The 27280-nt window shown below is 41.6% G+C and overlaps 1 protein-coding gene across 1 annotated transcript in view; it reads right to left on the reverse strand.

Moving 5' to 3' along the window:
• Positions 1–26601, reverse strand: part of sardh (sarcosine dehydrogenase) — a 60150-nt gene extending 33549 nt beyond the window's left edge. Inside the window, exons 1-8 of the mRNA XM_072658497.1 lie at positions 26534–26601; positions 18777–19103; positions 16957–17135; positions 15825–16004; positions 15026–15149; positions 12245–12345; positions 8000–8104; positions 4493–4622 (exon numbers count right to left, since the gene is read on the reverse strand). Coding sequence (XP_072514598.1) covers positions 4493–4622; positions 8000–8104; positions 12245–12345; positions 15026–15149; positions 15825–16004; positions 16957–17135; positions 18777–19098 — 1141 coding nt within the window. The 5' untranslated portion in view covers positions 19099–19103; positions 26534–26601. The remainder of the gene's footprint in view (positions 1–4492; positions 4623–7999; positions 8105–12244; positions 12346–15025; positions 15150–15824; positions 16005–16956; positions 17136–18776; positions 19104–26533) is intronic.
• Between the last annotated feature and the right edge of the window lie 679 nt (positions 26602–27280).

Consider the following 27280-nt stretch of genomic DNA (forward strand, 5'->3'; position numbering starts at 1 on the left):
GCTGAAGGACCGGGGGAGCTGTCCAGTGCTGAAACAAACGGATGACATGAAGAAGCAGCAATAAATCTGTGCTTGTGTCGGAGATGGAGTGGGTATAGTGAGCCTGCCTTGCTAGGGAATACAGCTTCAAAAGTGTGTGTGTGTGTGTTTGGGTGTGGGTGTGTGGGAGAGAGAGAGAGAGAGAGAGAGAGAGAGAAAGCGATAAAGATTTAAAAAGAGCCATCGCTCTTTAAATAACATACTAAGAGAAGAAGTAAGCTGTGGGCCAAAAGGTTATGTATCAATAATGCATGTGTACACAAGAGATGAACCTCTAACCCCTCACTGGATAATTTAAGGATCACAATGTTTTACCTCACTGAACGTGTGTGAAATTTGATTTTACAATGCAGAGGATTCACTGTGCACCCTCGAGCTAGCAACCTGACAGCTAACCCCCACAGAGTAAAAGAAGAAGCTTGGGGGAAACAGCTGTACACAGCCCCCCCTACTGTAAGCCAAACATAGACGAACAGCCAAGACATGTTTGGGGTCTGAAAAGCCCAATGCTGGCATATCTGAGTGCTTAGCCTGCTTTAACACAACACAGCTCAGAAAAACTGGCCTTATTAGTGAGCTCATTAGTTGGATCAGGTGTGTTTGGATTAGGGAAAAGCACAGCAGATGGGGCTTTAGGACCTGAATTGAGGATCACTGCAGTAGAGAGATGAGGCAAAGTCCTGTTAAACAAACACCACCGCTTAATAAAAGGGTTCCTCAACGGTTCTTTAGTAAAGACAGTGATTCTACATAGAACCATTAATGGCTTAATTGGTCAAGGGGTTCATGGTTTGGTGCAAGCAGTTGCATGGAGAATACACAGTACAAGCCTTTAGGGTAAATACAGTCATCTCATGAGTGCATGTGGCACCTGGAAACCTTTTAATGCTGTAAGATGTTGAAATTGGATGGTACTGAGCTGTGGAGTGGTGGAACACTCTTGTCACGATCAAATCTTCACAGCAATCCTCCAAAATCTAGTAGAAAGCCTTTCCTGGACAGTGGAGATAGCTACTCCAACAAACGCAGGACAAACTCTTTTTAATCCCGTTGGTTTAGGAACAATGAATGAGTAGGTGTCCCAATACTTTTGTCCATATAGCGTATACTGATATGACCAGCAGTGTTGGTACAAAACCTGAGTTGGTGTTAGCAGTCACCACAACATACTCAGTCTACATATGCAATGCACTCATTCAGGATGAATACACATGCCGTTACACCTCTACCGCCAACACACTCTGAAGGTGATATTAGTGTACAAACAGCAGGCCAGAGTGAGTCACTCTTCCAGCCCCCAGCAGGTGCAAAGAGTCAGAACACACCACTGAAACCTCCCTACATAATCTCTCCTCGCCTAAACAGAGGCACAGAGGATCATCATCCCTCAGTAACACAGATTTAGAGTAATGGCAAGAGCGCTGCTCTGCTGCCCTAGAAGCAGTGTGTGGGTGTGACCTGCAGCCGCTGCACTGTGAGAGCAGCATTTCACACCTGTCAGCTCCCATTACAGACAGCCTGAGTCCAACAGGTAGCGCTGCAGCACTGGAGCCACCGCAGCTGATCCACACGCACAGCATAGCACTGCAGTGAACAATTACCTCTGTTACCCAGTAATCCCATCAGGCCACTGTCTCACATTTACATTTACAGTGACTTACACTATATGTCCAAATGTTTGTGGACACCCAGTCTAATGAATACATTCAACTACTTTAAGTTGCACCTATTGCGGACACAAATTTGCACATCTTGTCTAGTACTGCCAATAGAATAGGACTCTCTAGGGCAGATAAACATGAACCTGTTGGCACCGTGCCTAATGTCAGGTGTGCGTTAGAGGGGTATAAAACCCCCCAGCATTGAGCTGTGGAGCAGTGGAAGAACTATGTTCTCTGGAATGATGGTTGGTGCTCCATCCAGTACTTTTGGGATGGGTTGGGGAGTTTGGGATGATGATCATCCAACATCCTGACCTCACTAATGTTCTTGTCGCTAAATGCAATCAAATCCTTACGGCAATGCTCCTCCAAAATCTAGCAGAAAGCTTTGTACCCTGGATAGTAGAGACAGTTACTCCAACAGAAGCAGGATAATCATAGCCTTGATTTTAGAGGGCAGTGGTGGCTCAGCGGTTAGAGTGCCGGGATATCGATAACAGGGTTGTGGGTTCAATTCCCAGGCTCAGCAAGCTGCCACTGTTGGGCCCCTGAGCAAGGCCCTTTACCCTCTCTGCTCCCCGGGCGCTGGAGTTGGCTGCCCACCGCTCTGGGTGTGTGTGTGTACTCACTACCCCTAACACATGTGTGTGTGTGAGTGTGTGTTCCATACCAGATGGGTACACATTTCGCTGTACAGTGACAAATACGTGCACCTTTACCTTTTTAAAAGAAACAATTAATAAGCAGGTGTCCCAATACTTTTGTCCACATGTGTATATACTGTATAGGCATATTTGTGTGCCCTATATGATGATAATGCATCCCTATATGATGCGACCAGCGGGATACTGAGCAAGTGGGCTGTGGCGTGGCGTAGTGAGAGGTGGAGGAGGAAGGAAAGGGATCGCAGCTCTGTAGGAATTACAACACAGGCCACAAAGCCCCGACTTCAGCAAGCGATTCAACAGCTTGGCATTCTGTTGTTGTGAGATGATTATGCAAACATCCGGCTGTCAGTTTGAAAAATGCTGTGTGTGAGAATTTTCGCATTTCGTAAAGGTCAGCTCGCTGTAAACGATCGAATATACATTTACATGCTCAGATATGTCGGACCGCAAATGTCAGTGTTCTTGAGAATGCCTGAGAATAAAACAGCCATTTCTACGGGTCTTCGCGACTGTGTTTGTGAATGTTTGTAAATGAGCGTCTGTATGTGTAACGTAACAGGCAGTGAAGGTCAACCCGGGCTTTGGAAAGGCTTGTGTGTGTGTGTGTCCAGTATGAGGATGTTATAGACCACACATACAGCATGTGTGGTCAGTGCTTAACCCTGTGAGTCCTGGCTGTCTCTGACCGTCTACACAGAATGAGCTCTTTACACGTTACTCAGCAACCCAGCTACTGTAACATATGAGTAGAGGCAGGCTGCATCGCAATACTCATGGCCAGGACAGGCAAAGAATCAAGAAACGGTCAGGCAAACAAATGCATGATCCGCGACTGGTAGAACTCCCCAAACTGTGGTGCTTAAGTGGAGCCCTAAACAGCCCAATCATGAACAGCACCTGTGTGCTGGAGATGAGCCTCAGGTGAAGGGCGGAGCTTGGCCCTTGCACATTGGAGCACATGACCTGTAAACAGACCCAGTTACATTCCAGTGCCAGTAGTTTCTTAATCATTTAAGGTGGAACTAAAAATCTCAGTTAAAAACTAGAGAATAACTCCTGCCTACACTCATCACTTGAGTGTCTCTTGGGCTCAAAGTTTAAACACTTCGGCCTGTAAACAAGCTCACAGAGCTTAAACTGAGCAAGACTGACTGGCAAAAGTTGATTAACACTGTGCGTTGGGGGAAGCAGGTTAGATGAACTAGTGGAATTTCTGAAGTTTAAGGGCTTTTCTTGATTGGTGTATATTTTCTTAAATTCACCTTTAAGAAACTTGTACATAAGATAATCCTAGATCTGGGCAATATGACAATATTTTATCATATCATGAGAAATTTTGTTATGGTGATAACAATAAGCTTCTCTAAGCATATAGAAGATACTGTTAGTGCTTAATAAACACTGATCAGCTGCAGGTTTCATTACTAACAGTGTAGTTAGACTGGTTAAATTAGATGAAGAGTAGCAGATGTTGAGTAAAAATCACTGTATTCAGTACAGGAGAGGATCTGAATAGTGGTTTATAAGAATCTGTCTCTCCTGGTGTATTTAGTCTTTGATTACATATATCGTAATAAATATAGTGTGTCACAAAAAATATTTAAATATTGTGAGTATTCTGGTATTTTTCCCATATCGCTCAGCTCTAGATAATACCCACATGTTTATATCAGACTGTTCAGACCTCATGTAACATGAAAAACATACTTTCACTTATGTGGATAAATTGTATTGGTGCTTAAAGTGGGTTCACCAGAGTCTTAGCTTCACAAAAGTACTGGAATTTATGAATATGAGAAGCAGAAGACAAGTTTCTGAGTCTCCACACAGATGAGAGGCAGATGGCGGATACACAAATCCACCAATTAGACATGGCGAGAGGCAGAGACAAGTATCTTGACCCATCTTCATAGCCTCATAACTCTGGATGTGAGTCCATTAAGGTATGGCAATTGAAAGAGCAGACTCTGCAGATTCAGGAGATGTTTGAACTGTATTGTGTGCTGTATTATCACACAGATATTAATAGAAACACCAAGAAACATCTCATTTGACTGCATATGTAAATGTATAGACATTATATTATACAGGATTAAATAGAACAGTGTGTGTGTGTGTGTTTACCTGGTCCACAGACGGTGGATTTGATTCCAGTCTGCTCCAGTGCAGGCACTCTGTTGATAGCCCCCTCGATGTGCTGCATGAAAACATCCCAGTCCAGATCAAACAGGCTGAAGGCAAATTTGTCCGACACCTGTATGACCAAAAAAAAACCCAACATCTTTAATCCAATCTGCACTGGAACATCAGATCCATGTTTATTAGGATTGTACTGGGAGGGGTTTAGGTTGTCCGATGAGTCTAGGAGAGATGGATGCGTTTACACCGCCATAACGTGGCTCAAGTGCGTCTCAGACCACCTCCTGAAGTGGTTTGAGTGATGGGATTTGAGCGATCCTGGGTGAGGTTACACTTGCATCCAAGTCCAGAACCCATCTGATCCCGAACCATGGTCCGCCTATTAGTGATTTTTGTCCTACAGCATCAAATCACTTCTAAAGGTACAGTAGAAATTTTTTATTGTCATGATGTTGAATAACGTTAATAAATATAGCTTATGTAAGCAAAGCACTAGTTAATAATTGCTCTGATTCCTCCACAATCAAACTGAACAGGCCTCCTTTGACTTAACACCTACCAGCAACCAGCAAGCAGCAGCTGCCTGAGCGCATTTGTATTGCTGCTGCTGTGTGTGCGTATGGCAAGACTGAGGACTTAAGGTGAGCTGGAGCAGGAGAATGTTTAAAAAAAAAAAAAAAAAAAACCCTCTGGGATTTCCACACAGGCCGAGAGAGAGAGAGAGAGAGAGAGATGTAGACAACATGTCTTCTCAAACACTGAGTGCATAGGTCTGGCTACATCTGATTTGAAGCCGGTCAAAGTGTTGTTGTTTTTTACGTGCTAGACAGTTTATAAGTCTCTCCACACATGCACCCAAACAGAGAAAATGAAAAGCAGGTCCCTGCTGTGCAGTGTATGCTTTAGGCTCTACGCTACTGAGCAGGTTAAGATATCACACAAGGTAAACTTTCTGGGTAAAGTATGAAATGCAACAAGCAGCTCCAAGAGGAAGAAAGAAGAGCGGACTAAACAGGACTAACTGAGACAGTAAGTGAGGACAGTTTGTGGACAGTACAATATGTGGAGGAGGGAAACAGACTACATGAGGACAGTGTTTAGAAAGTGTAGTACGTGTGAGGGAAGAGGGTGTGGAGGCACCATGAGGACAGTATGGGAAACATGTTTGGAAGGTGGCAACAGTGTGTGGGTAGTATGTGTGTGGACAGCGTAAGAAGATACTGTGAGAGGATGTTGGGGAAGTGCGAAGACAGGGTAAAAGGACAGCTGGGACATGTTTAGGGACAACATGGGGGAATGGTTTTAGGACAGTGTTTGGATCAAAGTAAAGCAAGCAGGAATCATATCTGGGAGATGTGGTTTGAGGGCAGTGTGGAAGACAAAGTGAAGGGACAGTTTAAAGGGACATCATCTGAGGAGACTGTGTTTGGATAGCATGCATTTACAGCAAGCAGACATCATGACTATAAAAATGGAGTGTGGGGGACAATGTGAGGAGACAATGTAAGGAGAGGGTTTGTGGGGGCCCGTATGGACAATACAGCAAGGGGACTGTTTAAGGGGACAGTTTGTAATGACATTGTGAGGGGGGGGGGGTTGAGGGAACATCATTTAAAGAGACAGTGGTGGATTGCATGCAGGAACAGTGAGCAGGCATCTTGACTGGGGAATAGACTGTGAGGGACAACTTGAGGAGACAATGTAAGGAGCCAGTATGTGGGGGCCAGTATGGACATGTGTGGGTGTGACGGGATGGTTTTCGGGACAACATTAGAAGGGACAGTGTTTAGATTGCATGCACAGAATGCAAGCAAGCACCATGTCTGGCGGGGTGAAGTGTGAGGACAGTGTGGAGACAGTAAGGACAATGTGTGGAAAGGAGCAGTGGGGACATTGTGAGGGGACAGTATGAGAGAACAGTGTGAAGAGACCTCGTTTGGATAGTGGGGACAGGATTGGTGTGTGGGGACAGTTTTTGGACAGTGGGGGCAGCAGATTGAGTGTATAGTTTTATGGATGATGTAAAAGGAAGGCACATGGCAAGTGGACAGTGTGAGGGGACAGCGCATGGACAGTGTGTGGGCCCCGTGTGTGGGCACGGTGTGTGCTCCGATATAAAAATAAACCCTGGATGGTCTGCAGGTGCTGTTGCTATGCCGACCTTCCTTGTCCTGTCTCATTAGAGGGCTCACCTGGCTGGGTAGCACGGGACAGCTTGGTTATTTATAAATGCTCACGCTGCACCCAAACTATCCAACTACCCAACTGCCCTGCTCTGTGTTCTCCTCCTGAAACGAGGCTGTAATCGATTCTGCTACAGTCAGAGAGTCCTGTAGGGGAAACTAGACGAGCAAGAAAGTTTTACTGTGCCTTTGAGCCCCCCCCCCCCCCCCCCCCCCCAACCCAAACACACACACACACACACACACACACACACACACACACACACACACACACACACAGGGTAGTGATAATTAGAGGAAAGAAAAAGAGAGAATGAGAGAATGAAAAGGACTGGGACACACTCTGAGACAGAGAGAATAACAGAAAAGAGAGAGAACAGAGAGAAAGAGGGTGAGAGAGCAAAAGAGATGGGGAGAGAGAGAGAGAGAGAGAAAATGGTAGAGAGAGAAGGCGAGAGAGTGGGAAAGAGAATGACATAAGAAAAAGAACAGAGATAAAAAGGGTAAGAGAATAGGAGAGAGACTGTGAGAAAGAGAGACTGGGAAAAAGAGAAAGAGAGACCAGGAGGGAGATAGAAAAGGGAGACCAGAAGAGAGAGAGACTGGGAGAAAGAGAGAGAAAACACACACACACACAAACACACACACACACACACACACACACACAGGGAGATTGCATAATAATACACACTAAAGTTTTCAGCTGTGGCTAAGCACTATTTCACGCTGGCTGTTGTGAGCAGGGGAGAGTGAGAGAGCGAGAGAGAGAAAGAGAGACCTGGGAGAAAGAGAGAGAGAGAGAGAGAGAGAGAGACTTGGGAGAAAGAGACAGACTGGGAGAGAGAGAAACAGAGAGACTGGGAGAGAGAAAGAGAGACCAGAAGAGAGAGAGACTGGAAAAGAGAGAAAGAGAGAGACTGGGAGAGAGAGAAAGAGAGAGACTAAGAGAGAGAAACAGAGAGACTGGGAGACTAATTAGGTGGTCTGTGAAACTGATACACTAGGAGTAAAAACATTACAGAGGATCAGACACTCTTAACAATAAAGGTTCTAAGGGTCTCACAGGTTACACGGTTCTTCATGCATCGCTCAAAGAACCTTCATGTCTGAGTGCACCACTAACTATTTCACACCGCTCTGCTCCGGTGCCGAAACCAGAATACTAAAAAAAAAAACTCACTGAGGACTGAAACTAGAAATGCGCGAGCACTCAGTCACCCCACCCTGTAACCCCACCCTCCTCATGGAGATGCTTAGTTCACTCCAGCTCTTTTCTGAACACCACAGCAAGCTCCTGAAGAACGCTCACCTTGTCCCAGAAGATTGGGTTCTGCTCGTAGCCTCCCACAGACAAGGCGTCACCCTGGAGCCGGAGGTAGACAGATGCATCGTGGTCCCTCACATTGGGCATGTTCTACAACACACACACACACACACACACACACACACACACACACACACACACACACACACACACACACACACACACACACACACACACACACACACACGTTCATAAGTTCAGTTGAGTCCTCATGTGACATATCATCAGGGTTCAGGTCAATTTCATCAGGGTTCCATCTAGATCAGTCTGAAAGTCTATATGTGTAAGACTTTCACACAGCAATGGAAATGTATGACCACCAATTAGCAATTAGCAAGTCCAGTTCCCCCCATCATTCTGTACGTAATACTCCAAAATTGAAACCAGATTTTATTTAAAACATTTTTAAAAAGGACAAACTCATGAAAACATTCATTTTACATGGACATAAGTATTCAGACACTTTGCCACAGCACATTAAATTTTACTCTGGGGGACTTCCATTTCTCTTAAGTACTGAGTAAAGGGTCTGAATATTTATGTCAATGCAATATTTTAGTTTTTCCTTCTTAATACATTTTCAAAAATCTCAATTGTTTAAAACTCAGTCGTTTTCACTTTCTTATTACGTGGAAATGTCAAAAACAAAAGTCACATCACAAAAACAAAAGGTGTGCTTAAATGACATTACATTACATTACATTATTCCCAATCATCTGGATCATTTCTGCTGGTGTGAACATCAGGAAACAATCATGCACACAACTTTTAAATGGGGGCAGTTAGGGATGCACCGATCTGGCTTTTTAGGTCTAATACCGATACATAGACTTTGCAAATCGGTCCACACCGATACCATTGTTGAATTAATAAATCGTATACCTCACCATGTGGGAGAGACTAAAGGCATCAGGATTGATGAACACATTACTTTACTAACTTTGTAAAACAAAATATAAGAAATTAACACATAGATATAAATGTACCTAATTGTTTTTATTTGTCATTAAAATAAACAATTGTGCAGGACGCAGCACTTAAATTCAAACTTCTTAAAATGTATTAAAATATATAAAATAATTTGTTCGAACACACACAGTAATCAATCTTATTTCTAAATAATTAGCATGAACAGCAAATCAAAATAAAATCTAGCAGCTGAACCTAAGAATAAATCCGTAACTTGGTCAAACATACAGGCAGTAATCAAAAACTGCAAACATGTAAACAATTAGTTCAGTAAAGGTAAAGGTACACTGTACAGCGAAATGTGTCCTCCGCATTTAACCCATCTGTTGTAGTGAACACACACACACACACACACACACACACACACACACACACACACACACACACACACACACACACACACACTAGTGAACTTGGGGCAGTGAGTGCACACACACCCAGAGCGATGGGCAGCCAACTCTAGCGAGGGTAAAGGGCCTTGCTTAAGGGCCCAACAGTGGCAGCTTGCCAAGCCTGGGAATCGAACCCACAACCCTGTTATCGATAGCCCGGCGCTCTAACCGCTGAGCCACCACTGCCCCTCACACCAACAAATTAAAGTGAAAGGATCGGTCCCATGAATCTGCCTAATTATCCGATACCCGCTAATTTTGGTAATATTGGGGCCGATATCCCATCCTAATATCGGACAGGTGCATCTCTAGGGGCAGTGATGGTACGATTGGTGTGTGAAACTTGCACCTTTGCATTTGAACTGGAGCTGGAGGCTAACGTAGCTAACAAGCAAAAGAAATTTGTGACCACCAATCATCAATGTAAGTGCAAACTGCGAAAGCACATCTCAAATCTCAAGTAGAAACGGTCTTCATGTGACAGTGAGGAAATCTAACTCTAAATCTAGAGGTCAGTGAAAATACACAGGATACAGATCACTACTGTCTGAAAAAAAACCCTGAAGCTGCAAAACTGAGAGGAACTTAAGTTGAAGATGAGATTTTATTGAAAGTACTTCAGGAGCATCTTCATTTGTCCATTAGTCATGGAATGTTCACACTATGTAAAGGACAGCTGGTGTTTTCAGACGTTCTCCCACCACCATGACAAATACAGACATGGTCACACAAAAACCTTCACCTTGTAACCTTGTATCTCCAAAACAGCAACTTTACAGGAGGAGGAAAAAAACGTCTCAACTTTCAATGGAAGTCAATGTAAAAAGATTTTAGCCCAACTCATTTTAGAGCATTTCTATTGGTCCGATCATCATGACAATTTGATTCACATTACGTCATAAAGTGAAAAATGAAAATATTAAGATTTAAGGCTTTTGCACTGTAGCGATGATGTACAAATCCACAGATTTAACTAAATAATATGATAGTAACTGGATGTGTTTGTTGAATGTGATGGTTTGTGTGAAGCATCTCCTCTAGTTTTCTAGTTTAAGGGCTTAATTAGTCCCTTCTCTTGGATCAGTGCGCTTCTCCTCTCCCCCCAAAGCCCCCTGATTCGTCATCAGGCTCATGAGCAAATTAGCATGTGGGAGACATACGAGCGCTTCATACTTCTGGCATGATTCATGATACACTGGGTGGTGTGATAAGAGCAAGAGGCCTGGCATCAGGTTTTTTTAAGCTACTGAAAACACACACACACACACACACACACACACACACACAGAGGGAGATTGCATAATAATACACACTGAAGTTTTCAGCTGTGGCTAAGCACTATTTCACGCTGGCTGTTGTGAGCAGGGGAGAGTGAGAGAGCAAGAGAGAGAGAGAGAGAGAGAGAGAGAGAGAGAGAGAGAGAGAGAGAGAGAGAGGCAATAACAGCAAGGCAGTTAATTAGAGAAAGAGAGAGCAAGGAGAAAGAGAGGGCAGACTTTGATAAACAGAGAGAGGAATAAGGACAAGGGCAGAAAAGAGTGTGAAGAGAAAGAGAGAGAGAGGGAGAACAAGAAAAAAAAAAAGAGAGAGAGAGAGAGAGAGAGAGAGAGAGAGAGAGAGAGAGAGAGAGAGAGAGAGAGAGAGAGAGAGAGAGAAATAAGGGCAGATGAATAAGATACAGACTCCGAGCCCTAGGCTTTAACTCACGGTCACTGCTTTGCCTTCTACCCAAACGCTCTTCTGCTCTGTGCTCTAAACTCACAGCACAGCGCCCTCTACTGTCTTTTACCGCATAGGCAACTGTATTCATTAAGCTTCTAAGGGTGCTCTCATACCTACCTTGTTTGGTCCGAACCAAAATAGTAGACATGAAAGGTGCCACGAACCATGGTTCAAACCAAAGGACTATAATTTGGTTAAACTAAAAGAGTTGACCTCGGTCCGGATCAACTGAACCATGGTTTGGTTCGTTTGCAGCATGAAAACACTTAGTTCGGACTTGTGGACCAATTGCAGGAAGTTAAGGCAGGCTATCGTCACCCATCAGACAACAGAAGAAGAAAAAGGCCTAGAAAAGTAGCCAGAAGTTGGTGCTGCTGGTATACGGACTATTCCGTTCCGCGGTAAACATTAATGGTGGAGTCAGTGGTTATGAAGAGTCAGCCAGTGCCCACTCCTCACACTAATACAACTCTGCTTTCCACACTGCTGATGTGTGGCCGTGCTCGATGTGTTGCCTATGACTCTGGTGGATCAGTGCTTACGGATCATACCGGTACTCCGTTCATGTGACGAACAGCTGCTCAGTCTGTGTGTTTTTACTGCAGCTCTGGGCACTCCAATTATCCTCCCCAATTTTAGTTTTTAGCCAATTACCCAACCCACCCGTTAGTACTCTCCTCCCCCTATCACATGTAATGCTGCCGACACTGGGAGGGTGATGACTGATGCATGCCTCCTCCGACACATTCTCAACCTGCCACCGCCTCTTTCGAACTGCCACAGATGCAACATCACACACTCGGACGAAGGTGCTGGCTTCCCAGCTATGATGCACCGGCTAGCAGACGCCAGCCAGCATCCCACTGAGGTGATGAGGGTAGAGACAGAGAGTGCCATCTACCCACCTGGAGACAGCAGTGCCAACTGTGTTCTCTCTAGCTCTGGCTGCTGATGGCAGGCAGCATGAACTGGGATTTGAACCAGCGGCCATGGTTGCAGCAAAATATTAGATGTATGAACCAGATTCAATATCTTGAGAATGATATTGTCAATAATCATATCATACCAGATCACTTTTGAACTACTTTCTGAAACACAACAATGGAGTGTGAGAGTCCAGGAGCTGAGATTAGAGGGGTTATCTTACCTGGATTCCCTCAATTCGCTCTGTGACCACGTAGGCATGGTGCATCGCAATCAGAGGCACGTTCACACCAGCCATCTCCCCTAGCTTTGTGGCCCACACACCTAGCCAACCAGAAATAACAGAGAGCATGTTATAGTGAAGAGCATCAGAGATGCTGATTTAAAAGAACAGCTGAAGTGCATCATTCAGTGTGCTGTAATTCAATGCAGTGTGCATCTCAGGGTGAAGCAAGATTAAATAATAATAATAAATAAATAAATAAATAAATAAATAAAAATTACTATGTAAATAAATTAAAATGTACTGGAGCTAAAGTAGCTTAGAGCCTGTTCACACCTGGCGTTAATATGCGGTTTGTATCTGGATAGTATCTGAATTATTACTCGTATTAATGTTTTTTAGAAAGAAAGTTTTGCACACATTTGATGGAACCTGATCACAGAAAACGGATTCCATCAACACTTGTATTAAATTTGGACGAGATCCGTCTCTGACCACCACCGAATGTGGTTTAAGTGATCCGATCATAATCCGATCACAATATGTCTTGAAGGTATCCGGCTGTTTATGTGGTTTATGACTACATATATCATACGCAAAAGTTTTGGTCCCCCTGATGTGGATTGTTTATCCAGTTTTGATGATTATCTACTGATGGTTCACTGAACTGTAAATGAAGGTATCCCCCAGGGGTCTGTTCTTGGACCTCTACTTTTTTTTTTAATCACATATATTTCCCCACTGCAAACATGGCTTTAAATTTTACTGCTACTTTCATGGTATATATAGAGCCATGTCAGCAGAACCTCATCCTCGGCCAGTTCCTGCATTGCAGATTTAAACCTTTGGCTGCGTAATAATTATTTAAAACATAATCCAGATAAAATCCAGAGGTAATATTAGTTATATATAGGTTATATCAGCAAAATCTCACTCCCTCAAGTATCGAATTTCACTGTTGATATTGACGGTGTTGCTATCAAGGTCTCCTCCTGTCTCCTTGACTCATCACTCACCTTGGAGTCTCACATTAAGTTAGTCATCTGCATAACATCACCCAATTATGCTCCATGCTTAGCGTTAGCAGTGCTAAATTACTGATTAACGCTTTTCTCTTTTCTCGTATTGACCACTGTAACTCACTTTTCTACAGTCTACCAGTCAAACTGCTCAATAGTCTCCAGTACATCCAGAACTCTCACCAGGCGCTCAGCTCGTATTACTCCTTTTCTCCGGCAATCGCTCTGGCTTCCTGCTGACTACAGGATTAGTACAACATTAGTACAAAAACCTAAGGCGTCTACATGGTCTGGCTCCAACACGTCTGTCTGATCTTTTTTTCTGATATAGATCTTCTAACTCCGGACTTCTTCCTGTTCCTCCCATTTGATATTCTATTATGGATGGCAGATCTTTCAGATCTTGCTGCCGGCCCAAACTGGAACGCTCTTCCTCATGCTCTTCATAACTGTTCGACCCTTGTAATTCTTTTTTTTTAGGTCTAAGTAAAGTGTCCTTGGGTTTGTGAAAGGTGCAATATAATTTGAACTTCATCATCATCATCATCATTATCATCATTATTGTTGTTTCCTCAAGTAGAAAGGTCTGGTCTCTAAGAGTACATTAGGTCAGTTAAGTGTTCCTGAAAAGCCTGCCCATCACAAGCTGTTCCAACCAAAGTTCACAGTGTTCCTTTGTTTTGAATGAAGAAACACACTGCTGACTTCAAACAGCCCCCTCTTATTGACTCTTCGGCTGATGTACGCTTGAACACAACTCCAGCGATCCAGTGATCTGTTGATTTATGGTGACGAACTGAACTGAACTGAACTTTAGCTCCATAAATTGATTGGTGGCTTGTTGGTTATCCCACAGCAGCAGTCAAAACTCACTCGGGTCAAAGCTGATTTGTGATCCACAATGCTTTGATTTGTTTAGTGTCTGTGTATCCTCCTTCAGTCAGCATTACTCTATTCATTTCTTTGCCTTCGGCACTCAGGCGCAACACCGGATCACCGAATTTTAGTTATTAATGGAGACAGTTGCAGTCGGGAGAACAGACCGAAGTCCCAATATCCTGCTGCTGCCTTAATCAATCAACAAAGCCGCAAAAAAGCCCGCAGCCACTCTACCCACGCAGATAATCTTCTCTGATTTGATTCAATTAAAAGGCTTTTAAGGCTGAATGGACCGGGGTGTTGCACGCACTCGAGACAAGAACTGAACTTTGCTCTTCGGGGGTGGGGGGGGCTTTTTTAGAGCTTAACTGTCCACTGGGTTCAAGAGATTAGGCCTGGTCCAAGACTGCTGAGCTTTTCTCTGTTAAAAGTGTAAAAGCCTTGATATGATGCAGCAAAAATGGGCTAAATTGTCTCAACAAACAGGGGAGAAACATTAAGGGCTTAGTTTCACAGGTACTAGCCTTTGTAATTTGAGATCACTGAGCGCCCTCTAGTGGTGATGAAACAGGTGACTGAATTTAATCCAATCAAGAATTGCACAGATTTGGGTTTTTCATGCATCCATACACAACAGACAGTTTTTGGAAGACTTGCGAATCAGAAACAGAGGAGTTTACTCTTTGAGGTGATACAGGGTACATTTAGGAGCTGTTTACGTTGTGTATGGATCACCAATACATAAATATTTATTACAAGGTTTCCACAAGTGACAATTACGATAGTGTAATGGTAAAGGTATGTATGTATGTATGTATGTATGTATGTGTGTGCTGGGCAAGAAGGTGTGTTAGCTTTCATGGAGTTCTTGACTGCAGCATACCTGCACAGTTGACCACACATGGAGTCTCAATGGTCCCGAAGTCTGTCTCCACTCCCCTCACTCTCCTCAATCCCATATGGTCAGTCTGCACCTGAATGCCAGTCACTGGACAGTTCTCAATAACCTTAAATAAGCAGGTAAAAATATATATATAAATAATAGTAATTAAAGCCCACTTCTTGAACTTCAGCCCTGCTGGCACACGACACTACACCAAAGATCCCACTGAACAAACTTGCAAATAGTACTGATACACTTTAGCAGGTTTATGATCTACAGAAAATGGAAGAGCAGTAAAAGGGGCTGCATTTTTGCAAACCACTGTATGAGGATGTAAGATATTTGGCCGATAAAGACTGATTCCGTTTTTTATGTTGGATTAGTTTGCACCGTTTTGCAGGCAGCTCTTCTTTTCTCTATTTATCTCTGTCTACTTGCTCATGTGCAGATACAGAAAATAAAAGATCAGATTAATGCTAAACACATGCTGAATAACTCGATTCCTAGGTGAAAAGCCAGGTGCCTCTCTTGCAATATGATGACAGCTTTAATCTGATATGTGGTCATGCTGCTCTAATGACCATTTGAGTAATCAGGTGCTGAATCAACTGCTGCTGAAGTCAAATAATAACTGAATTACCCACTCGCTGTTTTCAGAGAATTCAGAGCTTAAACAGACTAGAAATTTACAAAGTGGAGACAATCCAAACGATGACTGTAATATTTCTATAAAGACACATTATAATAAACCAGGACCAGAACAACTGAAAAGGAAAACAGAGCTGCGGAGTGATCGTACCGTGGCCCCGCGGGAAGTGGCTGCTCTGGACAGGGTGGTGCAGGTTCCAGCAGGGTCCATGGTGCCGTCTTTGGGGACGTACAGAGTGCCATACAGGTCCTTTACATTCATTAGAGGGTACAATTCCTTGGTCTCTGCTGGTGATAGCACATACGACTCGATACCGTACACCTTCCCCAACTGTAGGAGCAAAAAGCATATTGCCATTATTATTATTATTATTATTATTATTATTATTTATTGTTTCTTAACACTTTCTACTTGCTCTCACCACAATTTTACATTGTTTTACTCATTACGACTTTATTTCTTGAAACTTGCCTGAATATTTCTATGAATGAATGACAATACATATTAGATATTTTCATTTTATTTTAGATGTTTTTGTTTTGCCAATGTTTTTTCTCTATTAAGCTCTATTTAACTTAAACACAATAACCACAGGCATAAACTTACAGGAGATACATAAGAATGAATACACTGTAGTCACACAAATACTTTGTATCTCCGAAATGGCAACTTTACAGGAGAGGAGAAAAACCTTCTGAACTTTCAGTGGAAGTCAAAGTAAAACGATTTGTTTTTAAGTCATTTTGGAGCATTTCTATTGGTCCGGTCTTTATGAAATTTTGATATAATGTGAAGATCAGCTATCAGATTCACATTAGGTCAGAAAATGAAAAAAAGAAAAAAAAAATCTATATATTCTATATCTATTCTTTATCTATAATAATTAATTATGTTAGCATAATAAAAAAACAACTGTAAGGTTAAATTATGTAATACAATTAAATGATCTGAATCCTGTTAAAATAGATCATTTTTTTTGATAAACTGACTAATAAACCCTTAAAGATGCTTAACGATATGAATAATAAAAGACGGTCAGAACACAGGGCACCTGATGAATATCTAAAGTTGGAGAGTTCCTAATATTTGCAACATAACAAAAGGCTGCTTGGCCACTTCTCTTGTGCTCAACTTTCGCAAAGCACATCAAGAGTCTCAAAAATGAATTTGGAAAATAATTTTCCTACCAGTTCCAAGTACACTTGGCACAGGCAGGCAGGAGGGATATATTTAGTGAAAGTGCTGAAAGTGCTGTAAGTGTTGTGAGAGCTGTTTGTCGTACCGACATGAGGCGCTTGTACTCGTCCAGTCTCTGTTTGTTGGAGGCGATGAACAGTCCCCCGTTCTGGATCCAGCCCGTCTCCAGGCCCGTCTCTGCCTCCAGCTCCGAGCTGACCACACGCCGAGTGTGAGCCAGCAGCTCCACCTCCGTATCACTCGGCCTCAACTGCCACAACAAACCTGCGAGACATGAGAGGAGAAGGGTTAGATATAACGCCACATGTACACAGTGAGAACGAGTACACAAACTCGGCATGTACGGTGTTTTCTCACAGATTTTAGAGAACAACTTTTAGCTTCTGATTTTGTATCTTTTGTAAATGCTACATCTTTTTTGCTGGTCATTTGTTGTACAAACAGATTCAGCGGGAATTTGGAGCTCTTCTTTTACAGACTGGTGACGGATAAAGAGAAGGGACACTAATGGATTGGTGCTGTTCACATAAACAACTGCAATCGAGGCTACAAACACTCTACAACACTCCATTCATTCGACTCTGTCTGTGCTCTCAGATATTAGGCTTTATCCTCTAAACCTGGGTGATTTGATTTGGGCCTCAGTAAGCTGGACGTTCCTGGCTGCACATCATGGACCACAGGTTCTTTGGTTATTTGGATGGATCGCTGTTGAGTCCAACTGCCTTTACCTTCATGCTGGTTTCACTTCCCGGTTTGGCTGTTTTCCCTAATAAATGCTGTGCTGCAGAATGTTTTGCCACTAAATGGGGCGGTTTCCAGCCGGAACGTGACGTCAATGCTATAGTTTGGTTTGTTGGTGTTGGAAGCAACAGAAAGGTGAGATGAGAGACCAGTTCTACTGGGTTTGGACTCAGAACTGGCTTTCTAGGCTTAGATAAGTTAACTAGCAGGCTAAACACCACAGCACAGGCCATGTTCCAGCTAACTGAGGTTCAAATCAGACCTGTTTAGAGGATAAAGCCTCAGACAGAGAGCACAGACAGAGTCGAGTGAATGGACTTAGAAGTGTTTTCCACTGTTTTCAGGCTCACTGAGTAGACTGGTTCCCATCCAGGTTTGCTTGCTCTGTCTTTCAGTCTAACTCTGTGTAGCTAAACTGGCAACTATGGTGGGCTTGCTTTTTCCCCCACCTGTTTTCAGAGTGTGACATTACCAATCAATGAGCTCCCACAGCACCCCCACCCTGTGGCTCTCTTACATGCACATGGAGGAATATGCATATTTGGCTGTTTACTTGATTCGACACGTCCTAATTTTGAAAGACCTTTCCTAGTAGATCTGGGCAATATGACAATATTTTATCGTATCATGATAAATTCTGTTATGGTGATAACAGTATGCTTTTCTAAGCATATGGAGGAGACTGTTAGTGCTTAATAAACACTGATCAGATGCAGGTTTCATTACGAACAGTGTAATTAGACTGGTTAAATTAGATGAAGAGCAGCAGATGTTGAGTATAAATCACTGTATGTATATGTATCGTGATGAATATTGTGTATCTTCAATTTTTTTTTAAATATCGTGATATAGCATTTTTACCATATCGCCCAGCCCTACTTCCTCGTCTTGAGATTTTTAAATACAGAGGTGTAGCGTATTATCGTTATTTAACCCTAGAACAGAGCATTTATTAGATACCATGCCAGAAGCAACTCTTTTTTCATTTTTATCTTTTATTTTTAATAACATTAGAAATTTGGCATAAATAATTGATCAATTCCAACATGTCTTCAGTTCAGTGTTCAGGATTCTGGCTCTTAAATTTGTCGATGCGGATATGAAAGGCCAAACATAAAAATAAGGATTAAAAACAAAAGTCTTATTGAGCAGCTGTAGTACCTGCAGTGTGCCAGGTGGTGCCCGCCGTCAGCCTGTCCCGCTCCAGCAGCACCACGTTGGTCATGCCCATCTTACATAGGTGATAGAGGGTCTGGCAACCCAGGCTGCCCCCTCCAATCACTACAGCGTCAGCGGCTCTGGGCAGAGGTTTGGTGGGTCCATTATGACTGTCCTCCTGTTTCAGGGTCTTTGTGTAGGGGACGCTTTTCTCCGTGGTGTGTTCACTCTGGACACTGTAGCAGCGGGCGCTGGCACGGCACAGCGGCTCCAGGGGGCGCCGACACCCCATTATGGTCCGTACTGCCATCCTTACGAAGGCCATGGCCCCTGAAATGGGACAAAATGTGAGACTGAACACAACACAAACACAGCAAGTTTGGGTTTCACTTTATTCAGATAGCTCCCCTTAAGATGGTCCACAGCAGAGGTATGGGTCGTGGAGCTCTGGAGAGTTTGGCCTTCTACAGGGTCTCAGATCACCATGCTGAACTATGGTGCACCACAATGAATTGATCTGAAGGTGGGGATTCAACTACACTGATTTTGAAGTAATATAACTGGTTCATTGATTAATTAATTACTTGATTGTTGTGTTAATCAATATAGTCAATAAAATGAATTCTTAATTTTGAATAAAAAACTGGTACAAACTCTGGCTATTTTAAAACACTTTCGTCCATCAAAGGTCTTGATATATTGGTTGTATTTGCCATATGCCAATTATATGTTTTAAAAAAATGGTTATATATAATATAAATCTAATACATTCACATATGCTAGTAGGACAAAAGTATTGGGACACCTGCTCATTCGTCATTTTCTCCGAAGTCAAGGGTGTTAAAATTAAAGTGCTTTGCTAGTGCAGACCATGTCCTGAGGTAGAACAGTAATGCCGGGTTTCCGCCGGTGGAGTGATGGAGAAAAGGAGGAGATGAGGAAGAGATGGGTTTGATGTTTGTTCAACACATGGTTGGAGTATTTCAGGGTGTGGTGCTTCTCTTATGCCATAGCTCCACTTATCCTGCTTTTGTTGGAGTAACTGTCTCTAAGGTCAAGGGAAGGCTTTCTACTAGATTTTAAAGGAGCATTGCTGTGAGGACCTGATTGCATTCAGAGAGCCCAAGGCAAGATGTTAGATGATCACCACCTCACCTCATTGTCAACTCCCCAACATATCCCAAAAGTATTAGATGGAGCACCAGCCATCATTCCAGAGAACACAGTTCCTCCACTGCTCCACAGCTCAATGCTGGGGGGCTTTATGGCTCTCTAGCCCACCCCTGTAATTAGGCAGCGTTGTGCCAACAGGTTCCTGTTTCTCTTTTATTGGCAATACTTCTCTACAGGGACTAGACAGGCTGTATGTGTGCATTTGCACAACTTCGTCAGCAATGGGTGCAACTTAAAAATAGCTGAATGCATTCATTAGAAAAAGTGTCCACAAACATTTGGACATATAGTGTATACTCACGTATTCTATAGCAGTTCAGCCTCGCCCATTCATGTTAAAATTGCTGTTTTAGCCTGACCGCTTTGAGACAAGGCACAATGCAGGGCAGCCAATTAAAATAGGGGTCATTTACATATCACCCTTAAAGTAACAGTAACACAGTAACAAATACAGCACGCTTAATGATTAATAGAGCAAAAACACTGTATAAAGGATGAAGAGAGTTTGGAAATGGTTCTGTAAACAGTTACCAAACTGTACTTTAACCCCAGCAGCTTTCACATCAAAATGAAACAGCTGGTGCCCGGAGACAAAACGCTGACAAACATGACGCTAACACAGACAAAAGAAGCATCAATACACATACAGACATATCACTCTAATCCCCACAAACACTTTAGGCCTGTTGCTAAACTATATATTAGTAATAGATTAATCTATCAATTATTTTGACTAGTAATCAAGTAATCTGCTTTTTAAGGTCAAACTGTGAAAAGGGGCTGAACTGGCTTTAATGGTCTTTAAAGTATAAACACCATTAAAGTACACATATCACTAGTCACACTGGGGTCAACTTTTGGCTATTAGTAGTGCACTCAACCCATCATCAGGGACAGCACACACCCCCAACCTCTGTACACTTCTACAATCAGGTAGACGCTAGTCCAGGACAACTAGACTCACAAACAGTTTCTCTCCATGAGCCATCAGGCTTCTGAGCAACTCCATTAACACACTGCTCCTTCCCATAACCCATGACTCTGACCAACACACACACGCACACCATAATTATGCTATCCTCAACTATATGGACACATAACATTTTTTACATTTCTTGTGATGCTCTTTGCACAGTGATGCACATTTATAGTTTTAGCCTAAAACCAGACCAGCAATGCAAGTCCTAACTCAGTCTTACTAGTAAAATCTCAAAATCAAGATCTTTTCACTAGTAGAGATTCTCATTTTAGAGATCAGATGTGAAACCTTTACTGGCAATAATATCAGATCTACAGATCTGTAAAGCTATTCTGACTAGATGACATATCCTTAATGTAATTCTGACTAGTCATTTTCTACCACTGATTTACATTGAATTTACACTCTTATCTCTAATGACATTTTTACTAGTAAAAAAAACTCCAATTACAAATACATATCTACAAATAGGGCTGGGCGATATGGTAGAAATACTATATTGTGATATTTTTATGTGACTTTTTTCGCGATACACAATATTTATCACAATACATGTAATCACAGACTAAAAACATCAGTAGCGACAGATTCTTAAAAAACTACTGTACTGAGTACAGTGCTTTATACTCAACATCTGCTGCTCTTCATCTAATTAACCCAGTCTAATTACACTGTTAGTAATGAAACCTGCAGCTGATCAGTGTTTATTAAGCACTAAGTCTCCTCTGCATGCTCAGAAAAGATACAGTTATAAAATAAATTATTGTTATATTGACCAGCTCTATCTACAGTTACTCTTCACTAGTAGAAACCGCAGTTCTAGATACAGTGGGGAGAACAAGTATTTGATACACTGCTGATTTTTCAGGTTTTCCCACTTGCAAAGCATGTAGAAGACTGTAATTTTTATCATAGGTACTCTTCAACTGTGAGTGATGGAATCTAAAACAAAAATCCAGAAAAATACATTGTATGATTTTTAAATAATTAATTTCCATTTTATTGTGGGAAATAAGTATTTGATCATCTATCAACCAGTAAGAATTTTGGCTCTCACAGACATGTTACTTCTTCTTTAAGAAGCCCTCCTGTTCTCCACTCATTACCTGTATTAACTGCACCTGTTTGAACTCGTTACCTGTATAAAAGACACCTGTCCACACACTCAATCAGTCAGACTCCAGCATCTTCACAATGCCCAAGACCAGAGAGCTTTGTAAGGACATCAGGGATAAAATTGTAGACCTGCACAAGGCTGGGATGGGCTACAGGACAATAGGCAAGCAGCTTGGTGAGAAGGCAACAACTGTTGGTGCAATTATTAGAAAATGGAAGAAATGCAAAATAACGGATAATCTCCCTCGGTCTGGGGCGCCATGCAAGATCTCACCTCGTGGAGCATCAATGATCTTGAGGAAGGTGAGGAATGAGCCCAGAATTACACGGCAGGACCTGGTCAATGACCTGAATAGAGCTGGGACCACAGTCTCAAAGAAAACAATCAGTAACACTCTACGCCGTCAAGGATTAAAATCCTGCAGTGCACGCAAGGTGCCCTTCCTCAAGCCAACGCATGTCAAAGCCCATCTGAAGTTTGCAAATGACCATCTGAATGATCCAGAGGAGGAATGGGAGAAGGTCATGTGGTCTGATGAGACAAAAATAGAACTTTTTGGTTTAAACTCCACTCGTCATGTTTGGAGGAAGAAGAATGATGAGTACAACCCCAAGAACACCATCCCAACCGTGAAGCATGGCGGTGGAAACATCATTCTTTGGGGATGCTTTTCTGCAAAGGGGACAGAACGACTGCACCGTATTGTGGGAAGGATGGATGGGGCCATGTATCGTGAGATTTTGGCCAACAACCTCCTTCCCTCAGTAAGAGCACTGAAGATGGGTCGTGGCTGGGTCTTCCAGCATGATAACGACCCAAAACACACAGCCAGGGCAACTAAAGAGTGGCTCCGTAGGAAACATCTTAAGGTCCTGGAGTGGCCTAGCCAGTCTCCAGACCTGAATCCAATAGAAAATCTTTGGAGGGAGCTTAAAGTCCGTGTGGCCCAGCGACAGCCACGAAACCTGAAGGTTCTGGAGGAGATCTGTATGGAGGAGTGGGCCAAAATCCCTGCTGCAGTGTGTGCAAACCTTGTCAAGAACTACAGGAAACGTCTCATCTCTGTAATTGCAAACAAAGGTTTCTGTACCAAATATTAAGTTTCTTTTTCTGGTGTATCAAATACTTATTTCCCACAATAAAATGGAAATTAATTATTTAAAAATCATACAATGTATTTTTCTGGATTTTTGTTTTAGATTCCATCACTCACAGTTGAAGAGTACCTATGATAAAAATTACAGTCTTCTACATGCTTTGCAAGTGGGAAAACCTGAAAAATCAGCAGTGTATCAAATACTTGTTCTCCCCACTGTATGTACATGTAATTCTGACTAGTAAAAAGTCTAGGTCCACAGATCTGTAAATGCTAATTCAAGATCTCTAATATAGTTTTGACTAGAAGCAATGTGCATTTAGGATGTGTGCAGTTTAAAAATATAGATATTTAGATGTATTCAATTTGGTTTGTGACTAGTAATAATAATATTGCTATACTAGTCAGAATTGACAGTGTAGATATCTGAAATTAAGATTTAAGATTACGTTGTAATTCTGACTAGTAAAAACACTATTCTTATTATTATTATTATTATTATTATTATTATTATTACCACTAGTCAAAACCTGAATCAGAGATAGCTAAAATTATATTTTATAGACCTAAAACTACACATATCCTAAATGCACATTCCTACTAGACAAAACTGTATTAGGGATCTTGAATTAGCATTTCCACTAGTCAGATCATTTACAGATGTGTGGACCTGGACTTTTTACAAATCAGAATTATATTATATCTTATAACATATTATTTATAATATTATATATGATATTTGGAACTGCTGTTTCTACTAGGAAAAATGTAATTAGAGACAGGAGAGTAAATTCAATGTAAATCAAAGGTAAAATATGACATATGATATATATATATATATATATATATATATATATATATATATATATATATATATATATATCACTTGTAACTTGTAACTGTACTGCCATGCTCTTTGCAGAATACCTAAAGTAATGTCAACAGTGCTAATCTACCAATTAATACATACAGTTGCTTTTTTCCCTTAGTTTAAATTGTGTGTATAGTGTTTAACTTGTGATGCACAGTTCTGACTTGTCTTAATAGCTTGCATGTTAGTGGAGAACTGGCAAATAAGTACAGCTCCAATGTACAGTTCTTTGGTCTTAACAAATTAAGATGTCTATAAGTAAAATTAGCGAATAATGTGCACAAATCATAATGATAAGACTTCATAATTTCATCCACAGCCTTTAATCATAAACTACAAAATTGATTTTGGTCAATTTGACGATGAAAGAATTCTCAATACAAAGTATGCCAACTTCAGATTGGTGTACTCGGTAGAACTGACTTGGCAAGTTCGACGTGCGAGTACAAACTCCGGAGAACAGGAGGACGCTGTATGTTAATTTTGCAATTGGAACAGCAGCGCGGGGCCTAATGCATTCTGGGAAGTCCAAACAAGTCACGTCCTGATGCATCCTTGACAACACGGGCAGAACACCACCACATCCGGGAATTCGGACCGAACTCGGCTAGATGCGAACTTTTGAATGGAGCAGCACTTGGGCTGCAGCTGATGACGTTTCACAAGAACGCTGGAACACGAGTACAGACAAGAATGCAGCTTGAGAATCAGCCAATAAAGCTACTGACTGCGACCTTGCATGATTTAATCAGGCATCAACAAGCCAGCTGTCAGCTGAAATGCTGAATAAGGGGGCCGAGGCTGTTTGGTGGACTGGGCTACAAGCCAATGTTTCACCTGCTGCCTAGGCGAAAGATAAGAATGTGGCCTAATTCACAGTCAGAGAAGTCTACTCTACCCTAAGCTAGCAACTAGCAACTCGCACAGGTACTGATATCGTATCGGGATCACACAGTACACACAGTATCGGTAATAGAGAGCACTGATACCATGAAGCTTACTGATGTTTAACTTTTTTTTTTTTTTTTTGTATCTTTTGTTATGAAATCAAACATTTAAACAATCAGTAAAATCAAGCAATAAACAGTTATTATCATTAAACAAACATTTAATTGTGCTTAGCACTTTTTGTTTCCACATTAATTTTTTTTTCACTGTTCTGAAAAGCTGTTCGGTCGAGCTTAGCACAATTATGCATCCCTACCTGCACATGTAATTTTTGTGGCAATTTATATTTTTTCATATCTCTGAAACTTTTCAAATGTGCAGGTCTTCAACCAGTAAACACAGTTCTTTCAAGTACAACCTATAAAAAATGGAACACTATAAATATCAGGGTGTTTAGCCATCTATCGAGTATATAAGTCAGAGCTGGTATCGGTACTCTGTATGGGCCGATACTTGAAAATCTGGTATCGGTATCGGAAAAAGAAAAAAGAAAGTGGTATCGGTAAATCCCTGCTAGAACCACTGGTGTATATTAACTATATTAACTAAAACTAGGTCAGTACTTGTTTCCTAATGTTTCTAACTTAATTAGCTCTTCTTCTTTTCTTTTTTTTTTTGCAAACTCACTGTCTATAGCAGCTACTGTGACTATCAGAACAAACTACACACAGATCATAGCCTAAATCTCACACAGCGATTCAGTTACATGACAAGTTTACGTGTTAATCCTTAAGCTCTGTTTTACACGATAAATAGTTGCACTTTTGTTGTTAAATATGTGTATTAGTCATAAAATAAGCCACAGTTAACATGTAAAGGCAGGTATACTGTTTCTAATGGGATTCTATTTAAATTAGTCAATTTTAAAGTCAATTTACTGACCAAAATTAATTATAATATATTAATTTAATATATTAATATATTATATAATATAATAATTTAAATACAGTTATATACTGTGAAACTGACAAAGTCCTAAATATCATAATGCACATTTTTGGTCATAACGCCCAGCCCTAGACGTGAGGTTTGCTAATTTAACAAGGTGAATTTCTACCAGTGTCAGAGGCCAATGCACCAAAATTCAACGTCTGTCTAACGTTGGGGCTTGCTGTCAACCCAATGTTCAAAGGCATGCAGTTCTGTATTTCTGTATGCAACCATTCCGGCGTTCTACGTCTGTACAACGTTGGGTTTTGACGTCAGCCCGATTTTCATTTTCAGCTAAAATAGTCAACGTCTGTCCGACGTTAGTGTCCAACGCCTGCTGGGATATCCCTCGCCTGTGTGCATTTACCAGCTCGCCCCTTCTGCGCCCATAAGTGAAGTTAATTCTGCAGCTGAAGTGCAGAGAGTTCGGTTCGGCTGGGTGTTGTTTGGGTGGCTGTTCAGCTGTCTTAAGGGCACGTGACTATGCAAATCACCTCCAGCTAAAGTCTCGAGCCTGTACAAAGTATCTAGCTAAGTGTGTGCAGCTACAAACTGCACTCTGGGCTCTGGGCTCTGCAGGGGAAGTAGGTCAGTGGTGCAGCAGAAAGTTAGCTTATCTCCTCAAAAAGCAATAAAACAAACTTACAGTCCGCGTGCGCGCGTCTCCTCTTTCACCAAGTGTCAGGATATGTCCAGAGTGGTCAAATGCACGCGAGAACACGGTGAAATGCAAATGCAGCTGTGTGCATGCGTGCATGTGTGTGTGTGTGTGTGTGTACTGCCACGCGGGTTGAAAGTATTATGTGCGTAGTGCGCGTGTGCAGGAATTCACAGCGGGCAACATTCATGAACGAACACACGCACACACACACACACACACACATATATAGCTACATGCATAGACACGGGCGCGCGCATGGAGCTGTGCATGTGCAGTGAGGCCAATGCAACGCTGCAGCTACAGCTCAGATAAACGGCCGATCATTAGTTTGGAGACACTGAGCACCAAAGTGAGGAATATTCATATGGGACAAATCTATACATTAAAAATGAATTCATCAAATATACTTTAGCAATGTAAAAAATAAAAAAAATATGTTGAATATATTAACAAAAATACAATTTACATGTATTTTAAACACATATTCGGCAAATATGAAACTGGCCCAAAATATATATTTGTACTAAATATTTTTTTTAAATATATTTGTTTTAGTTCTCAGTTCTCAGTTTATATATATATATATATATATATATATATATATATAATACAGGTATTTGCTAACACATACCTTTAAGATATACTACATATTTATGTTTAATATTTCACAAAATATTTTAAAATAAATGGATGTTATATATATTACATATAATACTATATATTATAGATATT

Source organism: Salminus brasiliensis, chromosome 16 (assembly GCF_030463535.1).
Source record: "Salminus brasiliensis chromosome 16, fSalBra1.hap2, whole genome shotgun sequence".
NCBI classification, from domain to species: domain Eukaryota; kingdom Metazoa; phylum Chordata; class Actinopteri; order Characiformes; family Bryconidae; genus Salminus; species Salminus brasiliensis.